At 43.8% G+C, this 14,865-nt stretch overlaps 1 protein-coding gene across 1 annotated transcript in view; it reads left to right on the top strand.

The window, feature by feature from the left end:
- The first annotated feature begins 212 nt into the window (after nucleotides 1-212).
- The window catches only part of LOC139368160 (uncharacterized), a 28,988-nt gene continuing 14,335 nt past the window's right edge, over nucleotides 213-14,865 (top strand). The window contains exons 1-9 of the mRNA XM_071106763.1: nucleotides 213-377; nucleotides 1,227-2,121; nucleotides 2,358-2,538; nucleotides 2,642-2,781; nucleotides 3,100-3,665; nucleotides 11,377-11,650; nucleotides 11,866-12,061; nucleotides 12,928-13,112; nucleotides 13,433-13,528. Of these exons, the coding sequence (XP_070962864.1) occupies nucleotides 1,281-2,121; nucleotides 2,358-2,538; nucleotides 2,642-2,781; nucleotides 3,100-3,665; nucleotides 11,377-11,650; nucleotides 11,866-12,061; nucleotides 12,928-13,112; nucleotides 13,433-13,528 (2,479 nt within the window). The 5' untranslated portion in view covers nucleotides 213-377; nucleotides 1,227-1,280. The remainder of the gene's footprint in view (nucleotides 378-1,226; nucleotides 2,122-2,357; nucleotides 2,539-2,641; nucleotides 2,782-3,099; nucleotides 3,666-11,376; nucleotides 11,651-11,865; nucleotides 12,062-12,927; nucleotides 13,113-13,432; nucleotides 13,529-14,865) is intronic.

The raw sequence follows: 14,865 nt of genomic DNA, 5'->3' as shown, positions 1-14,865 counted from the left end.
AAAGTCCCACCTTGCCTCCTTTAATAAAAATGTAAACACGCCAAAGTCTAATAAAATCACTTTTCTAAACATAAGGCCAATATATCCTTTTTTTGTGTAAAACACAGGCAGACCACAGAGCTGAATTTGAATGGCATGGAATGTTACGCAACACGAGAAGGATACCCGAGGATCATCCCCCCCCCCCCCCCTCTAAACGCCCACGCACGGGAGAGGGGGGAGAAAGTGCTTTGTCAATGTGGACAGACGACGCTGGGAGCGGCAGAGATTGAAACAAAGTTTACTATTATATCTCTCGGAATAAGAAAGCAGATTTGTTTGGATTGGAAACACTGTTTCAATACTCCCTTCGTCGTGGACGGGGACACTGAAATACAGTAAGTCACGTCGCTACTTTGTAACCCTAACCCTGTGTGGCACTGATGAACTCGAATGACAACCGTTTCGTCGTTGAGATAGCGATAGCCGTGACTTGAATATCGTCTTCTATGCAACAAGTAGTGGTCTTGAATGGGGTTTTAACTGAAGATATTCCGTTCCAGTATTTACACTCTATAGCTACAGAGCACGTATAGTAGCAGCCTAGTTAAGCATTTAAAAAATAAATAATTAGCAGGCAACTTTCTTCGTTTTCTATGCGCTATGATGCTCGAGCCAAAATTCGCTGTCGTTGTGATTCCCTGGTCTACCGTTTGGTAAGAAACGATCGAAAATGTAATTACGCACATTTTTATTTTAACGTTGTCTACCGAAGATTACAGCTACTATTTGGTTAATTCAAGGTCCAGGAAGCTATAAAACATGTTTTTGTCCTAGTACTAGTGAGAAAAAATAAAATACAAATCACAGTTGAACAATTTTTGCATTAATCCGCAGCCACGGCCTAAATTAATTTGGATGAAATAAATGTATCCTAGTCTACGTGTGCTTTCCAATAAATGCAGGATTTACCCACACTGTAACTCTTAAGACATACATTCCCGATCATCTTCCTGTTTTTGGCGACTCAATCATCAGATACTACTAGCCTAGAATGCAACATGCATTCTGTCTATTTTTGTAAAAACCGATAAACAGTAATGTAGTTTTGAGTTTGCCCCTTGTCTCGGTGGTGAAGACCGTTATGATATCCTCACCACAACATAATTTCACCTTCTGTGATTTCTAGTCAATATTTGTTGTTTTTGTGCCTCAAAAGTTTCTTCTTAATTTTCTTCATCTTTCAGACTTTCAACCCTTAATGCATTTTAGCACTGACATTTTTGGGGAAGTAGTTAACCATGATGGTAAGACTGACCCTTCGCCTGGTCGCAACATACGCTGTCTGCCTGTCCGTGTGTCTGGTTGCGTCAGTCTGGGGAGATCCCTGCCTCATCATCAGTGAAGTCAACGCAGACAACCCCAAACTGGACACCACTGAGTTCGTTGAGCTCTACCACACCAGCGGCCAGAGGGCCTCACTGGAAGGCTACACCCTGGTGTTCTACAATGGAAACGGAAACATAGCCTACAAAGTATTGGACCTGAAGGGCCACACCACAGACGACCGGGGCTTCTTCCTGGTTGGCTCGGTGGACATGCAGCCAAAACCGGCCATCCCCCTCCCACCCAACACCGTCCAGAATGGCCCGGACGCCATCGCGCTCTACCACACGTCTGCGGCACGCTACGGGGAGAAGATGAACGCCACAGCCGTGGGGCTGGTGGATGCCATCGTGTACATGACGCGGCGGTCCGGGGGCGCAGAGGTCCTGGCTGAGACGTTGACCCCAGGGGAGTCGGCCTTCGTGGAGGACGAGGGGGCCCACGAGGGGGATGAGTCCATCGAAAGGTGCCTGATCTCTGGGGAAAGCTGGGGCTTCCAGGTGGACCTGCCATCACCTGGCCAACGCAACCGCTGCATCCCCCCTGATCCCAGCACTGCCACCACGCGTATCAGCGAGCTGAAGCTGGGAGGGGGGCAGGTGGACGGGTTTGTGGAGCTAAGCGAGTCCCAGGCTGCAGGGCCTCTGGTGCTGCTGGTGCTGGACGGGCGGACGGACATGGTCAGCGAGAGTGTCGACGTGCACACCTCCAGGGAAGGCCTGATCTCCATCACCATCGACAAGAACAACATGAAAGGTCAGTGAACCTGTACCTGGAGGAGCTCCTACTGGTCTTCAGGGCTGAGAAAAGCTTCATATCTCTTCATTGGGAGGTCTTGCAGAGATTTCTATGAGTCAAGGAGCTGGACCTGTGTATTTTGTGTGTGAAATTATATCTACGCAAATTGTTTCACGTCCTGTGTATGAAAAGTGCCGTGTTTGTTGGTGTGGAAGCTATGTTGAGTGATTAAGTTCTACAATGTTATACATCAGGAGATGAGTCGGGGGCAGTGGCGTTGTACAGTGGCAAGGCCTCGGACTTCCCTGTAGGCAGCCCCCTGAGCCAGACGCAGCCCCTAGACGCCTTTGTGTTCGCTGGACCAGGAAACCAACCCAGCGTCAACCTCACAGAGACCCTTATACCAGGCAGACAGCCCTATCAGCTCAGCGCCAGGTAATCCACCCACCCATACTCATCCAGTCACCCATCCATCTATCAATCATCCATCCATTTATCTTTCTTAGGCTGAAGTACTAACCTTGCTGGTCTTTCTCAGGTTTGGGGAAGGAGGCCTCTACCTCAGTCGCTGTGGTGTGGCCAGTTGGACCAGAGACCCTGGTGTATTCTGGGAAGCGCCACAAACCCCCGGACAGCCCAACCAGTGCCCATGGCCAAAGATCTGCCCTCACGCCACTGGTGAGTGTTACATATTTCGCTATCACACTGACACCTTTACATTGGGGATGCTTTCGATTGGTGATACACATTAGTGCTTATAGGCAAATCGATTAGCTTCTAATCAATCATAGCCAATTCAATTCAATAAACATTTAGGATAATGAACATACATTGAATAGAGTATAATTGCTATCTAACAATATGTGTTTATAAACATGTGTATAAGAGCAATTTAATGTAAATAGTTACCAAATTGAGGAGACAATATAATGTATCCAAATAGTAGTGAGTTTTGACCTGTTGCTATTTGGTAAATCTCATTTTTCCGCTCTTCAGTGGTCCCTGGAGGTACGGAAGTGCCCCCTCACCTCCCTCCCTGGGGTCGGGGAGACTTTCTAATCAGCGAGGTAAATGCTGACAACCCGGGCTCAGCCGAGGATGGCGAGTTCATCGAGCTGTGGCACCCGTCGGGCCGCCGCGTCTCTCTGCAGGCCGTGTGGCTCCTCCTGTTCAGCGGACACAACAGCAAGCCCTACCGCGAGATCAGCCTCACAGGCCACTTCACCACTGCCCAGGGCTACTTCCTGGTGGGAAGTGATAGGCTGGTCCCAGCCCCCTCGATCCGCCTGCCACCCAACACCATCCAGAATGGACCGGACGCAGTGGCCCTGTACCGCAGCCCCTTCGGCCCGCCCTCTGCCTTTCAGACAGGGATCCCCACCCAGGGGTTGCTAGACGCGGTGGTGTACCGACTGAGGGGCTCGGACAAGGACACCCAGGAGCTGAGCGATGCGTTGACCCCAGGACAGCTCCCCCTGCTGGAGGACTCGGACGTGCAGCCCGGAGACGAGGCCTTGAGCCGCTGTAACGGCCTCCTGCCCGCCGACCAGTCTGCTTTCGTGGTGAGGACCCCTTTCTGTATTACATCAGCAGAAGCTATTTTCCAGAGTGCCTTAGCAATGGTACACTGAACAAAAAGATAAACCCAACATTGTAAAGTGTTGTGCCCATGTTTCATGAGCTGAAAAAGATCCCAGACATTTTCCAAACGCACAATCAAACTGTGTGTGCAAATTTGTTTACATCCCTGTTAGTGAGAATTTCTCCTTTGCCAAGATAATTCATCCACCTGACAGGTGTGGCATATAAAGAAGCTGATTAAACAATATGATCATTACTAGGGTTGCACATTTTGGGGAATATTCAGAGGTGGAAACTTTCTGTGGGAGTAAATGGGAATTAATGGGAATATATGCAAATTAATATTAATACCATTTAAATGTAGATGTCATATGGAGACAGAAACATAAACCTTTTACCATATTTTTTTTTATTTTATTTTTTTTATATCACCTTTATTTAACCAGGTAGGCTAGTTGAGAACAAGTTCTCATTTACAACTGCAACCTGGCCAAGATAAAGCATAGCCGTGTGAACAGACAACAACACAGAGTTACACATGGAGTAAACAATAAACAAGTCAATAACACAGTAGAAAGAACAAAGAGTCTATATACATTGTGTGCAAAAGGCATGAGGAGGTAGGCGAATAATTACAATTTTGCAGATTAACACTGGAGTGATAAATGATCAGATGGTCATGTGCGGGTAGAGATACTGGTCATAAGTAGACCTAATTGCAAATGATTATATCCTTCCAATAGAAATAAAACTATTTAGTTACGAATATAACTTTAATTAAATGAGTTGACTCTTCACATGGGATGATTTCACTGAACAACAAAAGAAAGGGAATATTGAATGACCCCCAATGATCCATCGCATCTCCCAAAAACATTTTCAACGTAAAATTATTTAGTCTAGAAACTAAAGCTTTGGTTGTCTTCCTCTCAGGCTTCCATGTCTTCTCCCTGGACCTCCTCAATGTCCACCTCTTGAACATCAGGCTCTGAGGTCTCATCTTCACTGTCATTTTCCAACCTTGTTGAGGTTAGCTTGTTGTCTAGCTCAATAAGCCTCAAATTTGCCCTGATGGCAACCAGTTGTTCAACCCTTGTATTGGTCAGCCTGTTGCATGCTTTGGTGTTCGTGTTCCCAAACAAGGACCAGTTGCGCTCTGAGGCGGCTGATGTTTGTGGGATTTGGAGGATGATAGAGGCAACAGAGGAAAGAGCCTCAGGTCCACAAAGTCCATTCCACCAGGTGGCTGATGAGATATGTTGGCACGACTGCCATATTGCATCTCCATTCCAAAGCCCTTACTTGGATGTGTACTTTGCCAGACTGCCAAGAACCTTGCCTTCATCCAGGCCAAGGTGGCGAGACATGGTAGTGATGATACCATAGGCCTTGTTGATCTCTGCACCAGACAGGATGCTCTTGCCAGCATACATATATATTTATTTTCTTACATTACAAGCCAAGTCTGAACATCAGACAGGATGGTATTGTCTCCCTCAATCCGTGCAATGGCTACTCCTATAGGTTTCAGGAGTTTCAGGCAGCTTACCACTCTCTCCCAAAATGCATCATCCGGGAGGATCCTCTTGATGCGGCTGTCCATATCGGCAGACTGTGATATGGCCATTTCTTGGCGAGATTCCTTCCCCTCCAGGAGACAGTCAAACATGATGAAAACACCACCCCAACGGGTGTTGCTGGGCAGCTTCAATGTGGTGCTCTTATTCTTTGCTTGGTGAGGTAGATTGCAGCTATAACTTGATGACCCTTCACATACCTAACAATTTCCTTGGCTCTCTAGTAGGGTGTATCCATTGTTTTCAGTGCCATGATGTTCTTGAGCGGATTCAATGCATGAGCAGCACAGCTAATGGGTGTGATGTGAGGGAAGGACTCCTCCACTTTAGACCAAGCAGCCTTCATGTTCGCAGCATTGTCTGTCACCAGTGCAAATACCTTCTGTTGTCCAAGGTAATTTTTGACTGTATTCAGCTCATCTTCAGTGTAGAGACTGGTGTGTCTGTTGTCCCTTGTGTCTGTGCTCTTGTAGAATACTGATTGAGGGGTGGAGATGATGTAGTTAATTATTCGTTGCCTACGAACATTCGACCACCCATCAGTCTACTTTCTCTATGATTTTCTTGACTTTCACTTGAACTCTGCATCCAGCAAATTAGTAGATAAAGCAGGTCTGGTTGGAGGAGTGTATGCTGGGCGAAGAACATTCAGAAATCTCTTCCAATTAGAGGGCGACCGATTATGATTTTTCAACGCCGATACCGATTATTGGAGGACCAAAAAAAACAACCCGATACCGATTTATCGGCCGATTTAAAATAAAGAAATGTATTTGTAATAATGACAATTACAACAATACTGAATGAACACCTATTTTAACTTAATATAATACATCAATAAAATAAATGTAGCCTCAAATAAATAATGAAACATGTTCAATTTGGTTTAAATAATGCAAAAACAAAGTGTTGGAGAAGAAAGTAAAAGTGCAATATGTGTCATGTAAAAAAGCTAATGTTTAAGTTCCTTGCTCAGAACATGAGAACATATGAAAGCTGGTGGTTCCTTTTAACATGAGTCTTCAATATTCCCAGGTAAAAAGTTTTAGGTTGTAGTTATTATAAGAATTATAGGACTATTTCTCTCTAGACCATTTGTATTTCAAATACCTTTGACTATTGGATGTTCTTATAGGCACTTTAGTATTGCCAGTGTAACAGTATAGCTTCCATCCCTCTCCTCGCCCCTACCTGGGCTCGAACCAGGAACACATCGACAACAGCCACCCTCGAAGCATCGTTACCCATTGCTCCACAAAATCCGCGGCCCTTGCAGAGCAAGGCGAACAACTACTCCAAGTCTCAGAGCGAGTGACGTTTGAAACGCTATTAGCGCTCACCTCGCTAATTAGCTAGCCATTTCACATCGGTTACACCAGCCTAATATCGGAAGGCTTGACGTCATAAACAGCTCATTGCTTGAAGCATTGCGAAGAGCTGCTGGCAAAACTCAGAAAAGTGCTGTTTGAATGAATGCTTACGAGCCTGCTGCTGCCTACCATCGCTCAGTCAGACTGCTCTATCAAATATCAAATCATGGACTTAATTATAACATAATAACACACAGAAATATGAGCCTTTGGTCATCAATATGGTCGAATCCGGAAACTATCATTTCGAAAACAAAACGTTTATTATTTCAGTGAAATACGGAACCGTTCCATATTTGATCTAACGTGCGGCAAATATTGCTGTTACATTGTACAACCTTCAATGTTATGTCATAATTACGTAAAATTCTGGCAAATTAGTTCGCAACGAGCCAGGCGGCCCAAACTGTTGCATATACCCTGACTCTGCGTGCAATAAACGCAAGAGAAGTGACACAATTTTACCTGGTTAATATTGCCTGCTAACCTGGATTTCTTTTAGCTAAATATGCAGGTTTAAAAATATATACTTCTGTGTATTGATTTTAAGAAAGACATTGATGTTTATGGTTAGGTACATTCGTGCAACGATTGTGCTTTTTTCGCAAATGCGCTTTTGTTAAATCATCCCCCGTTTTGCGAAGTTGGCTGTCTTTGTTAGGAAGAAATAGTCTTCACACAGTTCGCAACGAGCCAGGCGGCCCAAACTGCTGCATATACCCTGACTCTGTTGCGAGAAGTGACACAATTTACCTAGTTAAAAGAAATTCATGTTAGCAGGCAATATTAACTAAATATGCAGGCTTAAAAAATATAAACTTGTGTATTGATTTTAATGTGTTTATGTTTATGGTTAGGTACACGGAGTAACGACAGTCCTTTTTCGCGAATGCACACCGCATCGATTATATGCAACGCAGGACAGGCTAGATAAACTAGTAATATCATCAACCATGTGTAGTTAACTAGTGATTATGATTGATTGTTTTTTATAAGATAAGTTTAATGCTAGCTAGCAACTTACCTTTGCTTCTTACTACATTCACGTAACAGGCAGGCTCCTTGTGGAGTGCAATGTAAGGCAGGTGGTTAGAGTGTTGGACTAGTTAACCGGAAGGTTGCAAGATTGAATCCCCGAGCTGACAAGGTAAAAATCTGTCGTTCTGCCCCTGAACAAGGCAGTTAACCCACCGTTCCTAGGCCGTCATTGAAAATAAGAATGTGTTCAAATTTAATTGGCCAAATCGGTGTCCAAAAATACACATTTCCAATTGTTATGAAACCTTGAAATCGGCCCTAATTAATTGGCCATTCCGATTAATTGGTCGACCTCTACTTCCAATACACATTGCCTGTGAGCATCAGAGGTGAACCAGTTGAATACACAGCTCGAGCAAGACATTCATCAGCATTTCTCTGACTACGTTTCTCCAGTGAGTCAAAAAACTTTGATTCAGGAGGACCATGAGCTTTTGCTATTGGTAAAGTGTCTGATTCATAATTTTCACCTCGAATAGAGGTAGAAGGACTTTTGTCAGAGGTTGCTTGTTGTGAGCGCTGAGGGAACTTTATGCACTTGGCCAGATGATTCTGCATCTTTGTTGCATTCTTCACATAAGATTTGGCACAGTATTTGCAAACGTAAACAGCTTTTCCTTCTACATTAGCTGCAGGTAAATGTCTCCACACATCAGGTAGTGCCCGTGCCCGTGTAAAGGTTAGAATTTTTTTTATTTATTTTTATTTTTTTAAATAAATACAATGTACATATAAATAGTTAAACAGTTAGATTAAACAACTCCTTTGAAACATGTATGGAAACAGGTGAATGAACACTCCTTAGTTAGCAGGCTTAAGCAAGCTAAAACCCACATGGTAGCAAAAACTAACTAGCAGAAATGGTTAACAAGTTAGAAATGATTTAAACACACAATGCTGTAGGCTACTATTTACTAGTTAACAAAACAATCATGTATGTCGTATAAAATATATTCACCCCACCCAGTATTATAATCCAAACTTACCAGAAAGCATGTAGTCCTTAGCTCAGACAGTGTAGTAGTGTGGGCTCAATAATATCTCATTAGTGTGCAAGATCTTGAGAATCAGCTGTACATGTGATGAAAGAGTGCACTGTGCATGCAGAGGGTTGCAATTCCATTGAATTGGGGATAGTTTAACCAAAATATGCCACAAGACCTAGAATTGCCTTGTGTGTATCCCACAAAAAAGGGTCACTGTTATAAGCTAACTTTTTTGTTGAATTTATGCTAAATTCCCAGGCTTATCTTCCCATGGAAAACTCCGGGAAATTTATTGAAATTTACCAGAAAGTTTCCGACCCTTTGCAACCCTAATCATTACACAGGTGCACCTTGTGCTGGGGACAATAAAAGGCCACTCTAAATTGTGCAGTTTTGTCTCACGACACAATGCCACAGATGTCTCAACTTTTGAGGGAGAGTGCGATTCGCATGCTGACTGCAGTAATGTCCACCAAAGCTGTTGTCAGAGAATAGAATTGGTAAATTTCTCTACCATATGTCGTTTCGGAGAACTTGGCTGTACTTCCAACCGCAGGCCACGTACGTGTATGGCGTAGTAGGGGCGAGTGGTTTGCTGATGTCAACGTTGTGAACAGAGTGCCCCATGGTGGCAGTGGGGTTATGGTATGGGCAGGCATAAGCTATGGACAACCAAGACATTTGCATTTTATCGATGGCAATTTGAATGCAGAGAGATACCGTGACGAGATCCTGAGGCCCATTGTCGTGCCATTCATCTGACGCCATTACCTCATGTTTCAGCATGATAATGTGCTTCTACACCTGCACTGCTTGCTGTTTGGGGTTTTAGGCTGTGTTTCTGTACAGCACTTTGAGATATCAGCTGATGTACGAAGGGCTATATAAATAAATTTCTGCACAAATCTCTGCACAATTCATGGAAGCTTAAAATGTCCCTGTTCTTCCATGGCCTGCATATTCACCAGACATATCACCCATTGAGTATGTTTGGGATTCTCTGGATCGACGTGTACGACCGCATGTTCCAGTTTCCGCTAATATCCATCAACTTCGCACAGCCATTTGAAGAGTGGGACAACATTCCACAGACCACAATAAACATGCAAAGGAGATGTGTTGCGCTGCGTATGTGTTGCGCTGCGTGAGGCAAACTGTGGTCACACCAGATAGGGGTGTGGCTCACCATCTTTTTTTTTTTTTAAGGTACCAACCTATGCATATCTGTATTCCCAGTTGTGAAATCAATAGGTTAGGGCCTAAAGAATTCATTTCAATTGTCTGATTTCCTTATATGAACCTTAACTCAGTAAAATATTTGAAGCTGTTGCATTTTATATTTTTGTTCAGTATAATTACATAAATAAGGATGCTAAAACAACCATAATATGCCATGCCCTTTGCCCTCAATGATACTTGCAGTCTTTTCACTATAAAAATCTATCTCTCTTCCAATTTTGTTAACTTATTGGAATGGAACCACTCTAAATCAAATGTATTGTTCATATACACATGGTTAGCAGATGTTATTACGAGTGCAGCGAAATGCTTGTGTCGAGTACTCAGACAAAACAAGTATTGTAACGGATATGGAGAATTTCCCAAATACGAATATGACACGGGTATTTTTGTAATTATCCGTGATTGGGGGAAAAAATAAATTTTCACTTGCCAGCACGCGTTTCTCTCTCCCTCAAACAGTGTGAAGTGCTGTGTGCTCCAAACAACTATTGGCTAGTTCTTCTGTCTGTAAAGAAACGGGGCGGTTGGATTAGAACAAGCCACTCTCATTTTCCCCGAACAGACACTCACACAGTCAGTCGTCTTAGGACACAAGTCTCCCCTTCTCCAAACATTGTGTATAAATCAGAATCCGTAGCTAGTCGTTGTTGTTCAATCTAGTTATTTCCTGTTGACTTTGCTCAGGATATATGGTTGTTTTAGTCTGTCTACTTGGGGTTGTTTAGTAGGTCTACTTTGTCTGTCCATTGCTGACGTCGTCTCTCGTGATCCAAGCCACTGCATGCATGCTTGCTTGCTATTATTATTTCTTCTCACCCAGGCATGTTTACCGAGCGTCAGATCATTAGAAAGTAAAATGACAAATGTAGGTGTAAAATGTTTTTATTTTAATTGATCAAATGTTGTGGCATAAGAAGTGAAAACAATATATGGGTGAAAAAGTGAAACAATATATGGGGCAAGCAAATTAGCCTAGCTTCATCTCTAAATCCTGGAATAAATGCAGGCAGTAGAAGCCAGCCATGCATTAGGCTATTTATTAGCCGCCTGTTGATAATTGGACTGAGTAAGTAAATCATGTGCATTTTCATAACGATGTGCTCTGAGATGCACTCTGAGTGATAGTGCAGTAATGTGCACTTGTGGTATCGGCTTTACCTGCATTTAAACCACACTTCTGGGTTTTCCGATCACGACTAAATCTGATTACGAGTATCAGGTGTGATTTTAAAAATGGATACGATCACGAATACAAGTATGACATCGGCGGCACAACCCTGCTCTAACCAGTTGTATTTTGCTCATTGTTTGGCCATTGCTTAACTAGAAAGGAAACATTTACTTATCTGGCATCTTCCCGTGTACTAGAAAGAAGATATTTCGGACGTGGCCCCAGTCTGTCTATTAGATAGCCAGGGCACCTGTTCAATTGGCAAGCTATTGTACCATTGAACACCTATCAATTATATTGTTCTTCAGGTGGCCCCACCCACACCTCTGAGGGAGAACTCTTGTCCCCGCCCACCCCCTCCCCCTGAGGGTGTGGTCATCAGTGAGGTGGGCGGTGCTCGCTGGACCAACCACAGCCGGCAGAGGGGGTTTGTGGAGCTGCTAGGACCGCCCCTGACCTCCCTACAGGGCCTGGTCCTGACAGTGTTTGAAGAGAATCGAACCGGTACGACCATGGCCCTACCCCTGACCAGTTTCACCGACCACAACGGCTTCTACCTCATCGGGAACGTCACCGGAGCAGGTGAGAGCAGGGTGATGTTCACTAGGCATGAATCAAAAAGAAATGGTGTGAAACGGGGAGGGACTATTTGCACAACATTTTGAAACGTTTTGTTGCCCTAATAAACAGTAACCTGGAAAGAAATAAACGGAACAAATAGAACAAAAAAATGTATATTTCTCTCACACGTTCCCTCCCTCACCTGGTCTATAATCTCTACGCTATCTCTCTCACAGACCAGGTGTTTCCCGAGGGGGCCACAATTCCGGCCAATGGAGCCGTAGTGCTGTGTTCTGACACAGTCACTGTGTGTAGAGCTGGTACCACCCTAACCAACAGCACTCTCCGAGACACCCTAGTGTTCAGTAATGACCTGAGACTTCTCATTAAACTCTCAGCCACCAGAGGGCAGCAGGTGATGCCTGTACTCAGGTAGGAATGAAATCCACTTGTTTTTACTACTGAGAATAAAACTCTTCATCAAGGTATATAGGTCAAGTGAAGCTAGACAGTCTTTTCTTCGGGCCCGGTTCAGTCCGATCCGCTTTAGCTGACATCCGCATAGCTGATGTTTTTACAGTGTCAGAGGTGGAAATGCGTTAGAAAGCTGTCAAATCCACAAGCGGCTGCCGCAATTATATCTAAACCGGACATTGCCATTGACTGCACCGAGTCGGATTAAGAGAAATGGCATGCAGCCTTGTTTACAAGTTCGAACAATGGAATGTGAGATGTAATCTACACCACAATTAGGCTGATAGAAATTCTCATTATTTTTTGTTGTTGAATGATTTTCAATTTGAGCACATTATTTCTATTGGGGCCAAGACGATACCAGTATCGCAATATTCTTTCCATGGCAAAAATGAAAACACGAAGTAGACAACTCTTTGGTCCTTTATAAACCTGCTGTATGTAAAATATTGTGTGCTATAGTTTGGAAAATAAATTAAAGGTGACTCTGGATGACAACATAATGATGTTTGTTTCCAACGTTAAAGCTGGTTTCCAGTGATACTGGTATCGTCCCGGCCCTATTTCTATATAGGCTACGCTTTCTCGTTTTGAACTTCTAACGCGAGTGGGACAGGTATGGCTTCGTGGCAATGATCACAAGAACAGCTTGTTTTGACAGCTCACCGATTTGACAGCTCAAACGCAGCTCCTCCGACATCTCGAATATCAGCTATGTGGATGTCTACTATCGCCAGTTAACATCAATCTGATTGAATCTAGGCCTTAGTGTCAATAAATATACCTTGCATGTGTGTGCACGCGCATCTCTGTGTACGCTACAGGTCAGTGGAGGAAGGTCCTGTGTCTCTCAGCCGTTGCTCCTGCTGTGAGGCGAGAAGCCCTTCCTCCTGGACCAGCTCCTCCCCCACCCCACGCTTGACCAACATCTGCCCCAGCCCCGCCTTCTCCAGCGACATCGACCTATGCTTGGCACCCCTCTCCGGTGATTGGCAGGAGCACCCAGGAAGTAAGCCATGTCATCCATAGGTCTTGGGAAATTGGGCTTTTTATGAGTATTTTAAGAAAAGGGAAGTGTAAATGGAAATTGACGCTAGTAGCACACATTTCCGGAATGATTAGAGGAATAATTCTGCTGCATGACTAGACAGTTTGTCTGATATAGCGTATTCGAGGTGTTGCATTTTTAAGTGCGTAATACATAGTATAATGTTCAATCAAGTGGTCTCAAATCATTAGTATCTCTAATGGCTTATGTACCGTCCTTAACTATACTAAAGCTCACTTTTTTCTTATTTTTCTCTATCTGTTGCTCTCTTTCTGTGTCAGACTGCAGTGGGCTGGTGCAGAGTCACAGTGAGATGGATGTGGCTGGCTACCTGGAAGAAAGATGTCACTGTGGCATCTCTGCCCTCTACCTGCAGGGTGAGACACAACACTCTTGCATTACAGAGACAACAAACACACAGGGTTGCAAACAAGGGCACACCAGTGGAGGCTGGTGACTTGAACATGGCAAACCCACGGTATAGGTGCAGAACGCACAGAGAGGACAAAGTGTGTTTTTAAAAAAACATTGTTTTATTTGAACCTTAAACATTTAATAGACATATTATGGGGAATGAGAGGGCTACTTAGTGTGGGGATAGGATCACAGCAGTGATTGAATGAGACATGAGTTGAGGTGTTCAGCAGCTTCTGTGGAGGACAGGCTCATCATGGATGGATGGTGTTGGAAAAGAGTTCCAACACTTCCACTGAGGGCAGGACAGGATTTGACTGGGAAGACTCTACATACATTAATGAGAGAAAATGGACAGGGCTACGTGGTGCTTGGAGAGGAAACATTCATTGCGCCACTGGATGAGACAACAAATGAGACATCAGTTCATATCGGGAGGGAATTGACACTGGCAACAGGAGGGGACTTTTTAGGGGGTGGATCACCTTTAATATTTCAGGCAGATTGTAGCTTCTAATGTAATTGTCTGCATCATTTCCAATCCCCTAATATATATATATATATACATACATACATACATACATACATACACACAGTGGGGCAAAAAAGTATTTAGTCAGCCACCAATTGTGCAAGTTCTCCCACTTAAAAAGATGAGAGGCCTGTAATTTTCATCATAGGTACACTTCAACTATGACAGACAAAATTAGAAAAAAAATCACATTGTAGGATTTTTAATGCATTTATTTGCAAATTATGGTTGAAAATAAGTATTTGGTCATCTCCTAGAGATGAACATACTTTGGTGCGAAAAGTGCAAATCAATCCCAGAACAACAGCAAAGGACCTTGTGAAGATGCTGGAGGACACAGGTAACAAATAGTCTATATCCACAGTAAAACGAGTCCTATATTGATGTAACCTGAAAGTCCGCTCAGCAAGGAAGAAGCCACTGCTCCAAAACCGCCATAAAAAAGCCTGACTACGGTTTGCAACTGCACATGGGGACAAAGATGGTGCTTTTTTGAGAAATGCCCTCTGGTCTGATGAAACAAAAACTGAACTGTTTGGCCATAATGACCATCGTCATATTTGGAGTAAAAAGGGGGAGGCTTGCAAGCCGAAGAACACCATCCCAACCGTGAAACATGGGGGTGGCAGCATCGTGTTGTGGGGGTGCTTTGCTGCAGGAGGGACTGGTGCACTTCACAAAATAGATGGCATCATGAGGATGGAAAATTATGTGGATATATTGAAGCAACATCTCAAGACATTAATCAGGAAGATGAAGCTTGGTCGC

Source organism: Oncorhynchus clarkii, chromosome 16 (assembly GCF_045791955.1).
Source record: "Oncorhynchus clarkii lewisi isolate Uvic-CL-2024 chromosome 16, UVic_Ocla_1.0, whole genome shotgun sequence".
NCBI lineage: Eukaryota > Metazoa > Chordata > Actinopteri > Salmoniformes > Salmonidae > Oncorhynchus > Oncorhynchus clarkii.
Note: the sequence above shows the minus strand (reverse complement) of the source record. Positions and strands in the feature narration are given on the sequence as shown.